The following is a 23339-nucleotide window of genomic DNA, read 5'->3' on the forward strand; positions in this document are numbered from 1 at the left end:
CAATCATCCATAATTATAAAAAATTAATCAATAGCATTACATAGATGATTTTTACATATCCATGAGGGTGTAAAAGTGGGAATCACCATCTCATCTCATCATTATTTTATAGTCAAATCATTTTGGTGATGCTTTAGACATCAAGCAGATTTCCATGAATCACTTCACTTTTCTGCCACCTAATCCAACACAAACTGGGGAGCAAATTAACATGGCTAGCATTTTTCTCAGAACTCATTAGCATGTTGAAATCTAGACTGTTTGTTTGTTTGTTTGTTTGTTTATTTATTTATGATAAAGTGAGCCCAGAAATTACTTGGCTAGAAATCTAAGTTTGAAAATAGAAAGCTGCTTTGTCTAAGCTAAAGTCCAGCATATGAAGTACTGTCATCCTCTTTCAATTTTCATATCACCATGAAATATTTTGTGAAAAAATCTTAGCATTTAAAAGTGTCTGTTTACTAAATGGCCTTTTTGAAGTATTTGCTTATTTCATATACTCCCTAAGATTTAAGTCTGTGTATTTAAAAATTAAATTGTATCTCCTCAAGAACAGTTAAAGTAGGCACAGGGAGATCCCTCTCTCTCATTCTCACAAATGCAAAGTCTTTGCATCCTTCAAAGCTCAGCTCAGGCATCCCTTAGTGAAGCCTTCCCTGACCTCCTCATCCAGACAGGGTCCCTATCCTTGCCTTTAATGCTCCAGCTCCATACATCTTGATACTTTCTACCATGGATAAACTTGAACCAGCATGTTACTTTACTTGTGGTTCAAAATCTAATAGTACACTAGGATCTAAAGTAATAGCTGTTAAAAGTTAGCATAACTGAACATTCTGTTATTTGTTATTTGTGTTACACTGCTGCTACTGATGTGTAAGCTCCTTTGATGCACATATGATTCTTATTCAGATTCTACACCACACATGGTAAAGTGCATGGGGGAAGAGAAGGGACTTAATACTTACGTAGTTAATGAATGCATATTCCAGAGTCTAAAATGATAATTAGATAACAAAGATGTACATGTGGGCTGGCTGACTTCCTAAATCCTCTCTCAAATGTTGTCAGTCTTTCCCCACAGTTCACCCTCTCTTAGATCTGTAACTAGGGAAATTTAGTAAAACAAATAAACAAAAAACAACAATTCCTACGACTAATAGCTGAAGTCATGTCGCATATACAATGTGTCAGGCACTGTTCTAATTACTTTATACATATTAATTTATTTGATCTTCCCAACAACAAAATGAAATATCCCATCATACAGGTGAAAAACTGAGGCACAGAGACAATAAGTAACCTCTGTGATGACAAAGCTATGAGTGAGGGAAGCAGTCTGCTTTCAGGGTCCATTGTTTAAGTACTTTGTTCTGTGTATAGCACCATAGTGTAGAAGCTGTGGAGGTTTACCATGGGCTGTGAAGCATTCTAGAAATCTCCAACTGAAGTAGCTACTATACCCTAGTTGGCTATATTTACTATGAATATAGATTCCACTAGAATTGGACCTATTCCCAGATCTAGTTCTGCAATTCTTCAGTGACTTATCTGTCAAATCTTCACCTCGAATTTTGGATAAATAATGGATTCTTCTGTGGGTTGTGATATGTAGCACTGAACTGTTTTCCATCTCATTTAATATCCTTAACAACCTGAGATGTAGGGGCCATTGTCTTCATTTTTCAGGAACACGCAAAGCTCACACTGATGAAATAACACCCCTCAATTTAGATTGTGCTTTCTCCTCATCACTACTAATTTCTTGGTTAGAAAATCAAGCTCAGACCAAGCTATTAATTTTCTAGACCAAATAACGATGCTATTTCAACTTTTTCCAAAAAAACCTCTGGGTTAACTTTTAATGTATATAAAAAGCAGTATGTCCTTTTGAAGTCTCACTGGCTCAAAAAAGTTGAACCCAAAATGGAAGAGGTTCATTAATCACTAGTTTTATTCCTATGCCAACTTAAAAATAGAACTGAAAAAAGAATAAAAGTGGACTTGCCTATTTGCTTATATTTCCTTTGAAAATTGTGAGGTTATCTCTAAAGTGGCACTATAATTTTCTTGACAGTTAGAAAATTACTTGTGGACTATAGATCTTGTTGGCAACAGGGATAAGTACTTTATTTCTAAGAACATCAGCCAGAAAATGAATAGATTCGATTGGCACCATTGTACTTAGTGCCCAGATAACAGAGGCAGGGCCCTGCTATGTAGGTTTTGCTGGTTATCCCAACTTTTGTGGATACTGGCATTTCTTTGAGGGAGGCAGCCAAAATCTATGGTAGTTTTGTTGGCATTAACAGATTAATAAATTGCTCCTGGTTTATAGTAACAAATCCATCAAAAGAAACTAAATCAGTTTCACTATTATGATAGCCTCTAATGTGCAACTGGCTCTGAAATACCCATTAATTATTTAAAATAATATCATAAAAGTATATTCATTCTTGCTCCAATAAAAGTTGATGTTGGGTTAATGTGAACTTATTAATGATCTTGTTACTAATAATGTAAACTTGCAGTTTCGGTCCAAGTCACTGTTTAGATCAGAGGCCTATCACACATTATAACTACTTTTTTTTTGTTTTTTACCAAAAATACCTAGAACAAGAAACGTTTCAGATCTAATTTCTCTCATTCAGAGTATATTTTTCTGCCTTAAAGGAACCTGGCATCAAATCTCCCTGCTTCATGTGGTTTCCATAATAGAGGTTAAAAATACATTTACGATTGTCTGACATGTTATGAACAAAAGTCCTCCAACCTCCCTTCCTCATTTGTCTTTTATTCTCTTACTCTACTATTCCTGTCATCTTCCTTTTACTCCCAACTTCCTCACAATGACATCAGCCATGAAAGCTAGAGATTTTCTAAACCAGTGGCCTCTCAACATTTTTGATTATGTACTTTTCAGCGAGCATGTGCATGTTATTTACTTATAAATAACACATATACTTCTGTATTCATATATCATATATCTTATAAAATACATACAAAATTAAAGAATAAATTACAAATAAGTGTGATTGGATATTCTAATATTTTCCTCTTTTACAATCACCTTTGCCCACTCCTTTCTGGAGACAACTGAGTAGATTCCAAATAACATTCACCACTTAGATTGCTATCTAGCTATTTAGTGACAATGAACTGTTTTGTGGCAAAGGGTAATGATCATCTTAAATTTGAAGGTTGCCTCAGAGACCCAGATTTTACATAATTCTTTTCTCCCCATTGTTTCCTCATGCTCTGCTTTAGCATGGAAGCAGCAGGGAAAACAGAGAGGAGACAACGGTATAAAGTATGGGGTATCTGGTTACTGATTTTGGTTGTACAACTTCGTTTCTTCTGTGTCCTTCTGACCTGGGATCTTGACACCTGATATTGTCTTCTGAAAAGAAATCATTTGCTATAACTGGCTATTCATGCATTTAAACACTTACGAATAGGGTTCTAAGCACTGAGATGGAAGCTATAGACACAAAATTGAGTTGTGGCAGACACAAAACTGTCCCTGGATGAGCTGACATTTTGTTAGCAATGGTGGGATCAAATTAATTTGCAGGAAACATTCTAATAGGAATAAGTTCTCCATGGGTGAAGAGAGAATCGAGCAACTAACTTGGCTGAGGAAATTGGGGAAAGTCCTCCCAAGGTGAAAACCTTTGAGGATCTTGAAATATGAACTCATCAGGGCTGCACCTTCAGCCTGGTGGAGATACAGCCGCTGGGGGCCGGCTCTAGTCAGCAGAGCTCCTACTGTGAAATGACAGGGACAAGGATTTGTCTCCACCTGCTCTGTAACTGCCGGAGTCAAATTCATGTTCCTCGTCCCTTGTTAAACTTCTGCTGGTGATAGCCATAATTATCTCTGTCATGTTGGAATAGAATCTGAGTCCAGCCTGCTACAAGTCCACTTCAGGTCAAGGAACTGTATGGTTGCTTTTTTTTGCAATTGACTGGTGCTTCTCTTGGTACCTTATTTTAGCCCACCTTTCTCTCCCTCTGTCTCTTCCTGTTGTCCTTCTACCCGACCCTATTCCTCCTGTGCCCTCTGCTCCCCTTATCCCTTTCTCTCTCACAGCTGTTCCCTCCCTCAGTGCTTGCCTTACGTGTTACTCATACAGAAGCCGTATTTGGGGAGTCCAGCAGCATTTCAGGGACTACATGCTTCACAATATAAGGAACTTCACATCTGGCTCTTGGTGGTGTACCACGTACATAGAACAGGATCTAGGATGTTGAAGATGCTCAATATTTATTACTGATTAATTTTACCTGACACTGTATCTAGTGTTATCCTTTATCATATAATTAAATGGTTTTACACTTCTGGTTGGTTTCAGGAGAATTATGTTTATCATGAAGCAAAATATTTCAGCCCCAAATATGTCCAAATATGTTTCTGGCTCTGTAGTTGTTTATAAGGCAAAACCCAGTTTAAATGGCATGAAATAATTTGATGGTTTTCAGTGGCTTGACACCCAAAATGAGCTTCCAAAGCTATCAGTTTACCTGGGACATGAATCCATCTAAAACATATGGCTGAGAAGATCTGGTGTTATCGGACTTTCCACTTGATAATAACTTTTCCCTGCTAGCCCTAATGTTAGACTTAGGGAAAAAGGTTTAAAAACAATACAGTCTGCTCAATAAGCCTGGGTCTTTAAAACAAATGTGACTTCCATGTAAAATCATACTGATACTATGAGTCTGTCTGCAGAGCTGTGTATACTTCACCCTGCTTCCCATTCCTTCCCTCTTAGTCAGCTGACACTAGGCTTACTATCAAACTCTGGTTGGTTCTTCCATGAGTCCTTGCTTTCATTCAACATGTCTTAGGGCCAGAGCTTAACCATCTTTTTAGTTTTCATTTTTCAGACAATTTTTTCCTTCCCTTTTATATACTTCTAGCTGGCCTCCTGTCTTAGTCCATTCTACCTTCTGCACAATTTACTATGTTTTTTATGTCACCCATTGGTCAATTCTTCTCATGCTACAAGGCTCCCATATAGGCATTCAGAGAACAGAAAGGACCAGGAAGGTCACAGAAAGAAACGAGAAAGTCATTTCAGGTATAGGTGTGCTTCTACCAAATCTATACATATTTTAAAGATAAGGTAAGGAGAAAATATCTGATTTTTTTCAGTCATTGCTAACTAACGTATTACATTTGTCCTGAGATAAAGTACAATATGTCCTGTATAATGATTTAGTCCTGGGCAATTTTTCCATAGAAAGAGCATAGCATTTGATCAACATTACTTCAACATATAAACAGTTTCCAAACACGGAAAGGTATTATGTAGTGTGACATGAAAGCATCAAGGATTTATACAGAATACCACAGAACATATACGCAGCCCGTTTATTTCATTCACAATGTGCCATGATACACTGGGATATATTTATGTTATGTTATGTTTACGTTGTTCCTTAACATAGTCATGTTATGAGTTATCCTTCAATATAAGTTTTCTCCTTTTTTGACAACAGAATTTTTAGCAGACATTTCAGGATGTAGACTCCATCTTGGCCTTTATTGCTATGTGTGGCCATGCAGCCAAGCTGTTCTAGCACATGAAATACAAGTAAAAAAGGAAGTGTGTTCCTTCTGGAGCCTGCCTTTACCTGGGGGTGTGACCATCCCTGCACCCTTTCCTCTTCTGACTGATCCGAACATGGATAAAGGCTGAAGGTGGTAGAGCCATTAGATAAAAGAGGTCTAAGGTTTTGAAAACATCGGGCCTACATATTGGTTCAGAACTATTTATTCCCAATTATTACGTATGTGTGAGAGAAAGAATAGGTCAGGCTACTTTTATGCTGGTTTTCTGGGATGGCAGTCAAATCTATAGCATAAATGGTACAGTTCAGTTTACTGTTAAGAGTGTGAGGTTTTGTTCAAAATTCAGATCATTTTTGCATTATCTTTTGTAGTTTATTTTGCCTGGTAATATGGATTATGTCTCATGAGAGCCAATAAAAATATTTTCATACATTTCTATAACTACTATGACTATTGAAAAATTTGGGGACTATTAAAACAGTCTCTAGGGAAGACTGAATTTTGGACTCTCTTTAATTAGTAAACCGCCATCAAGAACAAATACACTAGCTGTTTAAAAAAAGTCTAACCTCAAGTCTTTCCCTACATATTTTCCATCTTCTCATCTCATTTGGTTTGAAGAGACCACTTCTTAGGTTGTCTCCCTCCTCCACATTTCTTTGGAATTTGTCTCTGAGACTTGCTCTTAACCAGCTGTCTTACCCCAAAGACCCGCCCGCGCTCTGTAAGCACTGGTCATACGCCACACGACCTTCTGGATCATTTGCTAATGTCTGCTCATGATCTATTTAGTTTTTCTTGATTTCAGTGGCTTCAATTTAATGATATATTTCATCATATTTGGGAGAATTATTAGCTTAAAAGGTCAATATTTACATATACTACAAATGCAGTCATCTCCAATTGAGACTCCTAATAAGTATGTGTGGCTCTCCTTCACGGCCAGAAATATCATTGGAAAACAAGAAAAAATACATCATGCTAAACAACAAATGTCTGCCAATATTTATAGGTTTCAAGGAACGATAATTTATAAAGTACAATGATATCTCTGGAGTAATAATATTTCAGTGCATTCTGAAGATTACTCTTACAAACTGTTTCTGTGTTCGTCATTTTTTTTTCAAGTCTTAGAACCTGATTATATTCTGACCTCTCCCACAAAAAAAATCATGTTCATAAATTCAGTGAAGGATTTGGTTCACTCATGTGACCATCAGATAATGAGCTGAATACAGTTCTCTAACTAAAGGTTTATTAGTTTATATTCTATCTCACCTTTCTAAGCTCTAATCGCAAAGCTGTCACCATGGTTGACAAATAGTTTGAAAGATACAAGACAACTAAGCAAACTCTTCAGAATCTGGCACCTAATATCTCAGACATGAAAATGTGGCCCACGTGTCTCTCCAAAAGGCTTATCTGTTTTAGACTGGTTATTTCAGCATTAGAATCCAGTAGTTGACTGAAACTTTTGTTGATATGTTGAAAAAGTTTATAAATACTTGTTTCCATTTCATACAAGTAATAATAATCAGAATAACTTTACAGATAAAGAGTTGTTTTGTGCCATGCAGAAAATGCTTCAAACAGTTTATATATCTAATATTTTTTGTTTCTGTACTTCTGTTCACTGTATGTATCTTATCCATCATGCTATCACTTTTTATAAAATTTATATAGATGAAAAAAGGAAAGTCCCCTGCTTCCATGTTTTTAATTCCATTCTCTCAAAGTAATTGCTATCAACAATTTTATGCCTATTTATCTAGAATTTCACATACTCCTATTTAGTCATCCAGAGAGGTTTATACCCCATCTATACCTCTGTCCACACATTTTGTTATATAAGGTTGGGGGGGGCTGTAAATACTGGTCTGCCACTGTCTTTTTCTAGATATACTATATCATGAGCACTGTTCAGTCAGAGCAGGTGGCTCTCACTTCAGCCTTTTGATGGCTGCATAGCATTCCAAACTATAGATAAACAGTCATTATACATCCTTTATTGATGGAAATTTGCTTGTATCTTTTTCTTGTCAGTAACCTGTAATACAATAATGAACGTCTCTGTACTTACATCTTTATGAATTTTTAAAATTTTTTTTTGTAAGGTTCTAGAATGGCTAGTGGGCAATTCAGAGCTATTTTTAACACTTATTCAATACCAAATAGAACAAAAATTCCTACACATTTTGATTCTAGAGGCTTCTCCCATAACCATACTTTCCCAGGGTAAATTCCAATCTGAAAATTTGCATTTAATCTGTTTATTACAAAGCATCCCAAGTGAGTTGTACAGTCAAAGCAAATACTCCACCAGACAATGCCACTGCACTTTAGAATGATGAAATGTTTAAAATAGAGTATTTAAGTTAGAACTTGTAAATGAGATATAATTACAGCACTTGTAATACGACCATGCTATAGTGACATGCCCAAGAGCAAATTCTTTCCAGCATTCTTAGTATTGATATAAATGTCCAAGTGGTGAGCATATGTTTCTGGAATGTTTAATGTTTCTGTCGGCAGTTGGGCAGGGTTAGTCTTATTTTAGGAGTGCTATGTCATAGGTCAGTTAATACTTTCTTATGTCATTATTGCATTCCCTCCAACAGATTTGGTACAGTATATGGACATTTCTGAAAAGGCAACCTGAGTATTCCAATCATAACAACTTTATGCAGCATTAACATTTTAATACAATTTACATAAGGAAGGGTTTCCCAGAAGCACAGAATGCTCTGTTGGCCTGTAGTTTGAGCCTATTGATCTTTGCTGTAAAGTCTTTGACTTCACTTACTAACTTATGACATGTTACTGATACAGTTTGTTAGCAAAACCACGGTTTATGGAAACCAGATTTCTTCAGCACAAACAGAGTTGGAGATTTTTTTTTTCTCATTGTGGATAGCCCTGGTTGAACAGAGCTAAGAATCTTAGTTTTGTTTGAGGAGAATTGTAATTATGGATTAATATTATATCAAGAGAAGGACAAGGATTTTGCAATAAAGGGTCCAGCTTGCAGGGGTGTTTTTCAATGCCAATAGGCATGTTGGGTTTATGGAAGGAACTGTACTTGTATTTACATCAGGATTATAGAGTACTACTTTGTTGGCAGAATGCTGGGGAAATCCTAAAGACCTGACAAACTTTGGTCAAAAGTTCACTAACTAAGCCATATTTCACGTAGTTCTACTCCAACCCTTGTGTTTCTCACTTGGAAACTTCTCAGGGGAGCATAGCATCTACAGGATTAATCAAAGGTAACTTGGCACAAAAATGTATTTCAGTTATTGTCAAGAGTTTAAAAAAGCTATTGATAGTGAATGTACCAGAGTATCATTTACAACAACATCAGTATATTTTGGGGGAAGGGATACTATTGCCTTAGTATATGTAAAAGGCTCATTTTAATATGTGTTTTACATTACTTTTATTATAATAAAATATACTTTCTGTAGGGAAAAAGAAACAAGCCCAAATAAATGATTGTAATAAAAAATACCATGACATTCTTTCTAAAAATTAGAGCTCACTCTCCAGACTGGCCTTGAACTATGAGCTATCTGGTGGCTATTTAACTTTAAAGAAGGTGAAACCAGTTCTGTCTTCAACACAATTCCAAAATAGAATGTTCATGAACCACAGTAATTATTATTAGTGAAATAGATCGGTTACACTGTTTTAATTTTTACATATTTTGATGGTTTCCCCAAGAAGATGCTCTTTGAGCTATACAACTATGCTACTGGGCCAAAGAAACCTCCACATAGTTTTTTAATCCCAGCAAAATAATAAGTGATGGAAACAAGGATATTTATAAAACTCCAAAAGCCAGATAATCAATGCAAGTGTCTTACCTTTCTTTTGCGAAGTCTGACTTGGTTATCTGTGGGTTCCTGGGTGGCCAGAGTCTCCTTTAAGTGTAAACACTGCATGCCATCTCCTGAGTTGACCTCAGGAAGACTTTTGTTTTGCTGTTCTGAGAAACCATTCTTCTCTAGGCCATTTTCAGCTGACATTCCACTCGGGCAGGAAGGAGGCTGCAGAAGGCAGCTTCCAGAATCTGCTTTTAATAATGGCAATCCTCTGTCTGCACAAGGACTAGCCAAGAACTCATCTTGTACTACATTGCAGGTGTTTCTTTCATGCTCATCTTTAGGGAAATCGGGTTTCCTTCGATGCTGAGCAATTACAGCAGAATTAAGCAACTGCTTTTCCGGCCCAATATCTGTCACATTCAAAGAATTGCATGTATTTATTTTGGATGCATCTTTTATTTCACTTAAGCTTATATCATTACAAAGCTCCAGGCTTTTACTCACCATGTCAACAACTTTTCTCTCCCCTTTTTCTTCTACCAGCACTAAATCAGCTCCACCAGCCATGTGCCAAGAGTTATAAGAATCTTGGTTACTTTCCATGATGGGCAGCGTCTTTACTAAGGAGCCTGCTCCTCTGACGCTACGTTGGTCTGCCGTTTTAGGCCCTTGAGTAGTTAAACTTTGTTTATCATCTGTAAGATACAGATCAGAGTTGGTATCTTCATCAGAAACATGCACAAGTGTTTCCGTGCTGGCTTCCAGAGAAAGAAACTGATCTTCACCTTCGTGGCTGTCATCTTCATCCACCTCCTTTGATATGTGACCCATTGGCCTCCCAGGAATATCTCTCAGCTCTGACTCATGACAGCAGTCTGGTAGTGAAACACACCTCTCTTTGCGGTCCACATTCAGAGTTGCATCTTTTTCCATACTTGCCTGCAAGCTGTCAGCTACTAGTCCATGATGACATGCTGTGTTACACTCATTAGAATTAAAAGGCTGTCCCATCCATTGCGTCACATGTTCTTCCCAGCTTCTCTTTCTGATAGCTACAGACATGTCATCATAGTTTAACAACAGACAGAGCGATACATTCCATATGAGACCAGAGGAGATGAAACTTGATGAAAGGTTACTTCAGATTCACTGACTGAAGAAGGTACGTGTTGCCATTTCACCACCTATTAAAAATTTTAAAAAAAATGTTGTTCAGGATATAATTCTACCTTAGAAAAGAGAGCACTTAATCTGTGCTCTGAAAGATTAAGAGATTTTACAAAGCTTCTGTTTAATAGCCTTAATAGGGTTACTTCTTTAAGAAACAGCCTAATATTAGAAGAAAATCTCACATTTAATATTCCTGGCCCAAAATTCTTGACAGTACTTTCTAAAGCAGCTGGATTGACTGATCTATTAATGATTAAAGATACACATATTGAACATTTAAAATTCCAAGAAGAAAATATTTGGATTGCTTATCCTTAATAAAATTCACCAGAAGAAACTTGTTGCTCTAGCTTACACGTTTTCCTGATTTACTTTTGTGGACACAAATTTTTATAGAAATCTACTGGCTGTTTAGTTTAAGCTGCATTGAAGGCCACTGGGGAACTGTTCATGCAAAACTTGAGCTATAGAGACAGCACATGTAATGTATTAGTGTGTGAAAGACCTAAATACAAATCCCAAACCACTGGGATGTATTTACTCTAGGGAGTGACTAAGAAACACGGAGTAATCCAGTTTAGCTCATATTCACACATAATTCATAGATAAGAAAGCATAACACACCATTTACAATGCCTTAGGATAAACACATTTGCATGTATCCCACTGCTGTTACTACCAGCTAGCAAGCTAGAACTGCTGAAGCTTAGAGAAATTAGAAAACTTGCCCAATGTTATATACCTAGGAGGTAAGCCCGATTCAGACTAGGCCCTGGTTCTAAGACCTAGGCTTACACAGCCAACAAACTTTACTGTCTCCAAGGAAGGGATTCCACCGCCACCTCTTCCCTCCACAAGTCTTATAATGTATATTTTATTCTATGTATTTATGTATATGTTTATTCTAAACTCTTCAGGCTGGAATTTAAGTGAAGCAAAAAGAAGACGTGAGGATGATAACACAATTGAAACAATTCTTCAGAAACTTCAGTCTCATTCTTTGGCTTCTAAGGAGTTTAGTTTGTATACTTCTGTTAGAATTTGGCCATAAAATTTTAAGTAAACAAGAAAACCAGGCATAAGATAAGGTCAGAATATAAACACATTCCACATATCTATCCTTTTTGCCTTGAATTATTCAAAGCCTGTTAAAGGCAAGAAATTATACCAATGTAAACTCAACCTTATAAAAATGACTAACCCAAATGTTGTCCCATAATGAAACCAAATGCCTGACTGGAAAAGAAAAATCCCATTAAAGAGCAGACACTTCTGGTTTTTACGCCACACAAGAACTGTCAGCACGTAACATGGATTGGCTTATTGATTTCAGCCATAAACAAGATTAACTGCTGTGCTGGTTTTGGGTCACTTCAGTCTATTGAAAAGGACTCTGACTCCCCACCAGACGTTTCAAGCTATTCTGACTAAGCCCATGCCAGAAAGGTAAATATTCCCATCCTCTAAAGACCAGTGCAGTTAAGGAATGTACTAGAATTCTGGTACCTGAGACTGACCAAGTATCATTCTGGATACCATTTGGTTCCCTTAAAGGTCTGTGAGTATCTTTGAAAATGGTCAGCATTCACATTTTCCATGTTGGCATTCATTTTGCATTCAAAAGAAAATATAAAATCCCTGAATTCCATGCATAAGTCATTATAGTGTGGGAGGCTACGGAAAGTGGAAAAAACGCATAGATGCAGGCCAGAAAATTTCTGCTTTCATGGGCAAATTTGGGTTGTAATAGGGCGGTTCTGTTTTAGATGCTTTTTTTTTCTTTATTTTTATCCAGTGTAGAAAGAGCAGGCTAACTTATGAAATGCCAAGTGGTATTACTGTGTCATTCCTAAGCCACATTTACATTTAAGTTGAGACTGAATTCGGGTTTTATTTCTTCTATGAAGGAGAAAGAGTTTTATTAACCCCTTGGGGAACAGATTACATACAATTTTTGCCTTTAAGTCCTTACCATAATATTAATTAACTTGTTACACTCAACCTTGGCAAGTAGGTTAAGTATTTTTATAATGTCTATAACTATAAGAAAGATAGTTCAACAAGATCTGAGACAATCTAGCTGCAAAGAGAGATTGTAAATTAGAGAGATTCAATACAGCATTAACTTTTTCTGGCCTAACTTCTAATCTAGGTTCTTTGGACATTTCCAAATCATTCCTGTGAATTTACAGTGTCTTATTTTGAAGACATAAAATGTTCTATCATTATGACCATCATCACTACATTTTGAATATTCATTTCATATATCATGGTCTGATAGAGTTTAAAAAAAATTATTTCTACCAGCTTTCTTATTCACACTTCCTATGTACATTCTGATTTGTAAGATTTATAGTTAAGATCTGCCTTCAGGATCTAAAGGCTAAACAGGATATTAGTTAAAAGGAGTACTGGATTATTGTTCATCACATCTGAGCACATTGGCCTCATTTTCTGTCATCTGAATTGACTAGAATCTGTCCTGTAAGACTGAGAAGTCTTTGTGAAAGACCCGACTTTCCCTTTGGGCCTCCTCACCAGGCTGCCTGATTCAAAATTGTATTTCGAACTCCTAACTACTTCTATTGCCTTTTTAAAATAATTTTTTATGCAGTTTCATTCAGAATGAGCTCAGCTGCTGAGGATTTGGATGAAGAATCTGGAAAAGTGTAGGTCATTCCAGGGTGTTGATTTTATGAAGTGAATTTCCATGGGGATTTTTCACTTCTTAAATGCATTTGTTCAAACACCACTGTATTAGTATTACAAGAAACTCTATGTACCTCTAATGCAATGATTCTGGAAAATATTTGTGAAATGTCCACATTTGCTTTTATGAGTGCATATTAGTGTGCAGGATGTTTAGACACAGGGTGATTTAAAATTTATTATTTTGGTTAATTTAGTAACACTTAGCACTCATTAACATAAGCATTTTGTGACATACAGTGTATATTTTAAAATTATTCAAAATGGAATATTATTGTACTAAAAATCAACGGAAGATATTCTAGTTTGAGAATCCTTAACCTATTTCTGGTATCAGATGATCATGCCTCTGCACTTGCTCCTGAAACAGACACTTATCTTATATTTCAGTCTCGCAATTGTCCTTAGGGAAGAAAACCCTGATGAGAATCATTATTGCTGATAATATAGCCTGGAAGAAAATGGCACAAATGGCTGAAATCAAGTGGACAGTTCCGTAGAACTGAGAGTAACTCTGCCTGGTTATGATCATGAGTTCAACTAGTGTTCATGTAGTGCCCAGTGGACTGCACAGTCTGCTAAACATTGCGAATATAAACCTAAATATATATTATCTCATTTTATCCTTTCAGAACACAGATGACATAGATAGACATGCATACATATATATATATGTATATATATATATACACACACACACACACACATATATATATGTATATATATGTATGTATAGACAGACATACAGACACAGACACAAACACAAAAGATTGAATCCTGGACTGCTTTTAAATACTTTCACACAGATGCTGCATATTTAATAAAAGGGAAAATAAAGGCATAATAGTACTGCCATTTTTTCTTTAATTTCCCTATTTTTTTCCTTAAACGGCTGGAGTTACTTCCAGTTTCCCTTAGGGTCTTTCTTCCTAATCACCCATCCTGTGTTACATTTCCAGGTCATGTTTTTCTCCTACTACTTCTTTAACGCATATATATGTATAATAGCTACCACACAGCATGTACTCAGTTACTGGGGGAAGGAAGAGAAGATATAAGGGAAACATTCTCTTAATTAAAAATAGGTTAAACTCTCTAACATGCACTCTTGGAAGAATAAAGAATGCATATAAACCAAGAAAAGGACATTTCTACATTGGCCCACTTTGTTGCTAATACAACGTCGGAGAGAAGGAGAGATGGTGAATCCTAACATCCTATAGTGATCTGACATTTTAATGTATCTTGGTCTGTGCTCAGGGAGTCACCTTTGCAAATAGTTAAGTGCCCCCCAAATGCTTATTGAATTGAACAAGACAGTTAGAACAGAATCAGCAAGATATAAACAGACATATGACAGCTTAATATAGTTCTTCAAATGCGTGCTCACTAATGGCAAAGTAAGTCTTCCTGACAGCATTTGTGGAGGTCAAAATGAAATTCATCTTCTTGATGGGGCTGTCAAAGAACAAATTATCTAGCAAACTAAACTGTGCACATTTGGGCACCTTCTACTTTTCTATAACTCAATGATAACATGAGAAAGGTGCTTTTCACTGCAAAACTGATGTCACATATTCAAGATGCTCAGGATCAATTAGAAAGCCTAGAACAGATATGGTTAGTCTTAATCTCTTTACATAAATGCATGAATAGCAAAATAAAAATGATAACACATGGTAAAAAAGTATTTTTATAGATATAATCAGGGCAGCCAACTTTTAATAAAAGACAATTAGTGCTTTTTCTTTAAAATACTCATGCTATCTAATTCAAATTAGGGCTAGAATTAGGCTGTGGGAGAGAAAAACCTTTAATAACATGATGTAAGGATCTATCTCTGTATGATTTCATGCAGATTTCCTTTCTATAGTAGCAATCTGTGTCTTAATCCCTCACAAAATCATTATCCATCTACTTTTATATACTTTGTCAAATGTTGGATTTACTCATTATGTGGAAAAAACAAACTCTTACTAAAATTCTTTATTGGTAAATTGCTTAATGAAGCTTAAAATATTATATACGAAAAAGCTTCCATCTCTTCAGGCTGTCTGGAAATCATCAAGTCTCAGTAAATTACAGAATAAATCACCTAAAATGAACTAAGTCAGTGGAATAAGTAGTATATCACTTTTTCCAAGAGACACATCCAAACTTCCATCATTTTGGGTCTTTAGAAGAAAAATGAAGAAGTAGGTACCCAATTAAAACTTCTTTTAAAACGTTTACCTATTTTTATGTATGTATCAGTTTTACTGAGCTTGGAAATTTTTTCTTCTTCTTAGCTCTCAGAGTCAAATATATTCCAGGAATCAAGTACATTTGAAAATGAACTTTGTCAATCCACTAGAAGTGCACTCATCAGAAAAGAGCAGACTGTTACAAAATTGCAAGTTATTATTTCTGAGTGCCCTATTTTTTACCTCCAGCCTCCTGCTATTTAGTAGATCCTCAGTTGTTTCTAATTTCCTTGCAGGGAAGAGCCCAGATACTGGCAGTATTTGACTTATCACCACTTTATAGCTCAGGTTAGCCAGGTTTGCAGACTCTCGGAACATTTTCTTAAACAACTATGTGTAATTTGAGGAACTCCTGAAACATGTCATGATATTTGCCTGATACCACTAAGGATTTTCTGGTGATAACTGGTTTCCAACAGACCCCAGAATTAATACAGTCTTGGGGCACAATATTGCATCATGGACGCAGTAATTTCTAGCTATCTCTATCTTTCTTTGGGCTTCCATGTTTTATGTATTTATTTTTAAGTACACAGTCTTCTTAATCCCATGCACAACCCTTTGACCATCTAGAACTACACTGTATCTTTGATATTTCTGCAAATTCCTTAACGAATAATTAATCATTTGGTTTTTTGACTTGGTATCTCTTTTCTGTAGACTCCCTTATAACCAAAGAAAAGTATTGCCTTTGTTCTGAAATTATTTCATTTGGAATTTTTCATGCAACAGGAAATAGCTTAGAGTTAAATTTGATATCAAAAGTTTTCCTGTCTTTTTGTTTTTAATGGCAAAGCAATATAATTGAAATGCGGTTTTGCCTTATTATAGAAAGATACTTCTATTCCACAAGGGACATGAATTATAATGCTTTATCATTAGCATGGTGAGATGTGGCTTTACTTTAAGTGGCCACTTTCTATTTTTAACTTTGCTCTCACTTCTAAGAACACTCCTAACGGTAGACTCAGTAATCACTAAATGTAAATAAGAGATAGGGCTGCACCAACACAGGTGCTCTGACAGCTAGGTGACAACAGGATACTGAGATTTCAGTCATTTGATAAGTGCAACTTTCACTGAAATCAAGAACATGAAATCATTAAGAATCTAGCTATTTCTGTTAGGTTGGTATCCTACCAGGGATTGATGCCTTTGATACCAACTTTAGTCTTCTGTTTTTAATATCTATTATTCTCATCTCATTTTGTCATCTGCCTATGTACATCTTGAGCTTGTTTTTACTACCAAGTGCCCTATATACCCAAGTAATAGCAGATGCCTTAGAAACTTGCGATGATTATGGTAGTAGTAAAAAAAAAGCTTTCATTTGTTACGCATTTGTTGTGGATCAGGTCCTGTATTTGGTGCTGTATTTACACTACCTTCTTTAGTAATAATACTCACAAATGTTCTATGAAGTGAGTACTATCATTGTCCTGATTTTATGGGGAGAAATATTGTCAGGACTAAGTAACTAGCTCAACCTCTAGCACTTACAGTGATTATTGTCCCTATTTTTGTGAAGGCAAGATATCTGTTAAAGAAATTTTATCCTCTTTCTGGTGCTTTGCATTAGTTACCTAGGTTTTGTGTTCCCCAGTTTTCTCACTTCTAAAATTAGGAGGGGGAAATAATATTTGAACTATAATAATAATGAGCTAATAATGTAAGTAGAGCACTTAATCCATGGCATATTGCAAGAACACCATATACTAAATGACATGATGATGATGATGGTGATGGAAATGACTCCTTTAGTTTTTCACAAGTCTCAGCTGCAGAATCCATGGCTAAGTAAGGGCTAGAACTGTAACTTACATGCCCATCTTATTTCAACATAGGTGAGTGATTTAACCACAATGTGAAACACTATGATTCTTTCTTTCTTGATTCATTTGAACTATGTTTTGTTTTTTTTTAAACAAAGGTTTGTCTGTTATACTGTATGTGAAACAATCTGCACATACAACATCTCATCTGATGCTCAAGATGACCTGGTGATACAAATATTTGCACTGTTTTCCTTCCCAACTTTACCAGTAAAAAGCAGAAGCTCAAAGTAGGTATGGGGTACGCTTGACATCACGGAGCATCAAACGGCAAAGATGCAAAGAGCCAGTTTTCTGTCTCTACTTATGACCTTTCCAATACACCACCCCATTTAAATGGTGGAAAATTCACTAGAGCTCCACTCTCACTAGCCTCGTGTAACTTTTAATTTTGAACTATTTCTGGAGACTTATGCTTCCTTCTGGTTTTTAATGAACTTGTAGTGTCATCTTATAAGAGTGTTGTTAACCTCTGGCCTCAGGCTCTGATGGCCCCTTTAAAAATTATTATTCTATCATTACAGGATGTCTGGAAAAAATTTTAAAAGTCTCACAACACCCACTCTTCAACACTGGTTTTCTTTCCCTTTCTTCCCTCTCTCCCTCCTATTTATTCCACATACATTTATTGACAAACAGGTATCAACAATACCTGGCATGCTAGGCATTTGCCAATCACTGGGAATAAAAAGAAACACTCCCTGAATTTCTAAACTTGCTTTCTGTTCTTCCTACTTCCTTTCTATCTCATTTCTATTAAAGGGCTGATTTCCTGTGGATTATCTGAGTTGTATTGCTAAATCATTTTGCTATTTCACTCAGATATGAAAACCCTTTCACACTTACAGGCAGCTCCAACTGCTTTTTTTCAGTCCTCTATCTTAATTCATGAGCAAGTTCATATACACACTGTTTACACTGCCTTTCAGCTTTTTTTGTTTTGGGTTTTTTTTTTTTTTGCATTGGAATTCTTATTTTATCTTTTCAAGTTCACTTATATACCCTATAATCCACTGAATCAAAACCAATAGTCTCTTTAAAACTAGGTCTCAAGAGCCACACTTCACCATATTTATTCTTCCTTAAAAACTAAGCCCATCTATTTCTCAAAACTCTATGAATTGACCAGCAGTTTAACACCAAACTAGAACCATAGAAGTAAACGCTGCATTTCTATACCCACACCAAAGTCAATCTGGATTTGGGCTTCTCTGTAAACCTTTTCAATTTAAATTGTGAAAATAAGGGGCTTATCATTCATGTGAGGGGGACAAAAGTACAATATTTATGCTACTTCCTCAAATCTGGAGGAATTTTCTCTCATGCTTTTTAGATTTTCACATACAATTCTTGGCATTTCTCTATTTTGATAATAAAGTTTTCTGCTCTAGATCTAAGTCATCTCTCATTTGGAACTCTGCGGTACTACAGTGATTTCTAGAGAGATTCTCACTATAAGATGATACTGACACCAGTTCATTCATTCTCCAAGAGGAAACACACAAAATCACAACAAAAATACTTTAAAAAATCCCAATTTACACTTATTTTAACCCTGTAAGACCCACCCTCTATATGTAAGATTAAACCATGCCTAAATTATTTGTAGTGAGGTGTATGGTATGGGCAGGTTTGCATACAGATCAGAAAAATTCTCTTTTTATTATAATGTCTTCAAGAAAAAAAAAATAGAATGATGTACTCTCTTTTACTAGGGCCCCTTGTAATCATGCAATCAGTTACACAGGCTATTGCTTTACTGCATTTATTCCTCATTCCAATGGTGCGGAATGCCAAAACACTGGAAGTGTTGAATAGCATATCTTTTAAGTGGTAATAACATCAGGAAATCCAATCTGGTTCACAAAAATAGGGGAAAAAGGTATCATGATTCACACTTTCTCTAAAGAAATGACACATATTAGTTTTGTAAGAAAGGCTCTTGCAGTGGAAAGTAAAGTGTTTTGGCGTGCGGCAACATATGCTGTCATGTATGAAGAACGGTACAGATGAAACAGCCAGCATTTCCAGTTCACACTGTGCTGGTCCAAGTGCAGACTGTAAGAAATCCTGTGTTCTGCAACTACAGGACTTTGTAGAGGGCTCAGGGTAGATACACGAACCAATTAAAGAACTGAAAATAGGCTGTAGGAGGGAAGATACAAGGATGTGTGCTTACTTGGCCTAGAATGCACACTTATGTTTTCATATACCCATTTAGGCTTTTTACATTTCCACCAAGAAACCCATAGGACTAGAAATAGGCTGCAGCAATAGAGATTTAGGTTAGATAAATAAAAGAATGTCTGGGTACATGAGATTCCAATGGGGGGCAGTACAATCTTTTCTGAACATCACTGATTGGGGTGGTAATTTATAATGATATCATTTGATACAAGGATATAAATCAGACAAGCTTCTTTCTAGTCCTATTTTTTTTAAGAAACATCAGTTTAAAATTAATATGGATTGACTTTCTTGGCATAAACATGAAATGTAACAAAACAGTCACAAACAAGTTACTCCTTTAAAGTGTTTGTTGAAGGCATAAGGAAACTTTTCCATTTGAGAAAATTTCACTACTTAGTAAATTTGATTCTCTTTTAAAACCATGAATTTTTTTTCCACACTATAACACTGATGGCAACTGTAAGCCTTTTTTTTTTTTAAAGAAGCATTCCAATTTTCTTTTTAAAGAAGCCTTCCACCAGATACGAATATGTTTATACTTCATCATGCATGCTTTATTTGAGAGCAAGGTTATGTGATATAAAGATATCCGGATTATGACATAGGGGACTATGGTTCCACTGTCATCTCCTACTAAGCAGTAGTGTGACCTTGGACAGGTCATTTTTAAATGTCATTCTTCAGCTCCCTTCAGCTCCCTTTCTGGCAACTTTAAGATAGTGTTAGAAGAGGTGACCTCTTATATTGTTTCCTTCCTTAAAATTCTATTGAGGGATTTTATTAAACTGTAATTTAGAAAAGTCAGTATTTTATTTTTAACATACTTAAAAACAGATTCTTTTATCATTTGTAAAAGTCAAACATGACTTAAATTGTTACTGAGTAGTTAAAATTTGTCAGTGTAAGTTATTCTACATAAAATGTAAGCATAATTAGCTAATACAGCAAATGGTTACATTATACTACGTAAACGTTTATAATTAAAACACTTGATTACTTGTGATCCAACTGTCAAAAGAGCTTTCATCTTTCATTTAGTATATTTTGTGTTCATCTAACAGGTTTGGAAACATGCATGGATATTTGTTCCCTTCACATACCATTCTATATTAGTTCTATAAAATACTGATTTTCATTCTAAATATTCAGAAATATAAATATAACAGCATGTTATGCATTAAAACTCTATGCTATTTCAGTCATTACTAAATTTCTTTCCTCACATACTGCATATGCAAACATTTAAGATAACTTAAAAGACATTACAGCCCAGTGGAAATGTAATTTTATGATTACATGAATTATGAATGCAGATCAGCTGTTCATATGATTGTAGTGATTTCTGGCTGCCTTAAAATAGTAATAATGAATGTCACTGTCATTGACATATACTTTAATTATTCAAAAATATTCACACACAATATGATCTGAGCACTGAATAGTGTGAATTTAGGAAAGTTAATATAAATTAAATCCAATTCTGACATTTAAATTTAAAAAAATCAGATTAAATACTATTTAGGAGAGAAAATAATTTGTAAAATTTCACATGTTCACTCTTTTTTTAAAATGAATCATTTAAGCTGTACATTAGCAGTTTGACCTGCGGTTGAAACTGGGTGGGGAAATATTGAGGAATTCAATCTTCACATTTTAAATGAGACACAAAATTTTCTTTGGAGATTCATTATTAAGAAAAGTCACTCTAGTGGGATCTACTCTTCCTGTTGGCAAAAGAAGCGGAAAGAAGAAAAATCATTTACACCTCAGACTTATGTGTGAACATTTGTTTCATACGAGCCATGTAATAGGAAAACTGGTCTTCTGGCTCTGTTCATAAATAAGGATTAAAAAGCGATGAAAATAAGATCTTAGTTTATGGGTAAAAAGAGTGAAATCTCTATAGAGCCTATTTAAGAATTGATATTTTGCTAAAACAATTTGACTCACAGTTTTCTACTTACTAAATCATTTCTACTTCTGATTTCATGGCTCAGCTCTAAAACTTAGGAAATCACCACTCCGTGCAAGATGCTAACATTTCTCTCAATCTTTCTGCCTCTTCAAAGACTGACTCAAAGCATAAAGAGAGATAGTCCACAGCGTCTTACCTAGACAAGGAGTTGCTGAAACGCCGAGGCATGACATGGTTCAACACTCAGGCTAGGAAAGGAGTCCGTCTCCGTTAGTTTCTCCAAAATATAAGTTCACATTTCGTGGCTGAGATCATGGCTCTATTCTAAGCAGTTCTACGCAGTGTGTGAGTCTAACAAAAACACCCTCCGCAGCTGGAGGGAGCCTTAGCTGAAGCAGGAGTCTGTCAAGGCGTTCCTAGTGACTTCTGTCTAGTAAATTCAGACTGATGTTTTGCAAAAGGGGCCTCCACAACCAGGCCCAGATTGCCTGGGAAGCATTTCCTGCCTCTGAGTGGTGTGCATGTGAGTAAGACTGAAGGAAGAGGAGGGGAGGGGGGGCCAGCAGAGGCCGCCCGCCTGGGCGTTTTAGGAGTTCTGATTTTACACAGAACTGAAGTGAGTTTGTCAAAACCCTTGAGGTGATTAGCTGGAGAGTCATAAAGTTGTAGGGCTTTTTCTATCCCACACTGCTTACAAGAAAAAAAAAAAAAAGGAAAGAAAACACAGTTCCCTCCTTCCTCTACAACTTTTCCACTATATTAAATGTATACAAACAATGCAATTCAAATACCTTTGCAGTAGTGCTCCTTTCAAAAGCCCTTTTAAGAGCGCAAGATGCAGAGTTTTTAATACCGTAATTCTTCTAAATTTAAAAACTTTCGAAACGCTACTTCATTAAAAAGCTGCAGCCTGATATACTGTACCTGAGAAGATCTGTAAATAAAATCCCAGGGATCCAGCAAATAGAATGTGTTCTTCAAGATCTCGCCGACCCCAAGAATCCTTCACGGAATTAAAGTAGTTTGTGTCATAGCATATGCAGCGTTACCTCTGGTCAGGATCCTCCAGTCACACACATCTCTGCTGGAAAAGTAGAAGACAGACTCCATCTTGATCCTATTACAGTCTTGCTGACATTAACCACTTGCAACTGCTTCCCTCCAGCATGACGGAGTCCCCAAATCACATGCCTAAAGCAGCTCACAATATCTGCATCCTTCTTCCGACACAAATGTTGTGAACTATCATCTGTTTATCTTTTCTGCTTTCTTGTGCCTCCACTGAATGACTTCCTCCTAGCTGCTCTAGGCTGGGAACTTGGACTACCATTTGGTTTTGATTAAAACCAGACAGCCAACTCTGCAGAATTTAGAGAATAAGCTAATGGAAACTGCAAGTATGGCTTTAATTAGTGCATCAATTAATAATAGATGTTAGCTCGTCTTCTAATAAGATGACACAAATATAAACGCAGAGGAAGCTCAAGTCGTTTTAGGGAAGAAGTTGAACCAATTCTCATTCCTTTATGATCCAGAATTCTCTTTAGGGAAAGTGGAAGGAAAGAAGAGAGATGTGGCCTTGGGACATCAGGTTGTGGAGGGGCCAGTGGAGCAGCCTCAGTGTTTACACCAGAGAAACAGGAAACAGCATCTCTGAGTTTAATTATCTTGCTTGGTTGGAATTGCTCAGTAATGTCTCCCTTTTACTTTATTTACAATCAATGGATTCTCTTGTTTATGACTTGAGCATTTTTTTTTCAGTGATTAGTGATCAGATCTTCTGATTATTGGATCTACGTGGAACTTGCAAACATCCAGAGATTTCCGATAATGGGAGGCACAAGAACAATTCCAATTTCGATAAGATAAATGAGTAAC

The 23339-nt window shown here is 36.0% G+C and overlaps 1 protein-coding gene across 10 annotated transcripts in view; it reads right to left on the bottom strand.

Annotated features, from left to right (window-relative positions):
* Positions 1-22726, bottom strand: part of DLC1 (DLC1 Rho GTPase activating protein) — a 355265-nt gene extending 332539 nt beyond the window's left edge. For 7 of the 10 annotated variants that reach the window (XM_072950355.1, XM_072950354.1, XM_072950357.1 and 4 more), the window contains exons 1-2: positions 22386-22726; positions 9442-10586 (exon numbers count right to left, since the gene is read on the bottom strand). In XM_072950355.1, coding sequence (XP_072806456.1) covers positions 9442-10464 — 1023 coding nt within the window. In that variant the 5' untranslated portion in view covers positions 10465-10586; positions 22386-22726. Of the gene's footprint in view, positions 1-9441; positions 10587-21657; positions 21965-22385 lie in introns of those variants that run through there. The other 3 variants (XM_072950356.1, XM_015236755.3, XM_072950362.1) reach the window with 2 other exon arrangements.
* Positions 22727-23339: the final 613 nt, after the last annotated feature.

Source organism: Vicugna pacos, chromosome 26 (assembly GCF_048564905.1).
Source record: "Vicugna pacos chromosome 26, VicPac4, whole genome shotgun sequence".
Taxonomy (NCBI): Eukaryota; Metazoa; Chordata; class Mammalia; order Artiodactyla; family Camelidae; genus Vicugna; species Vicugna pacos.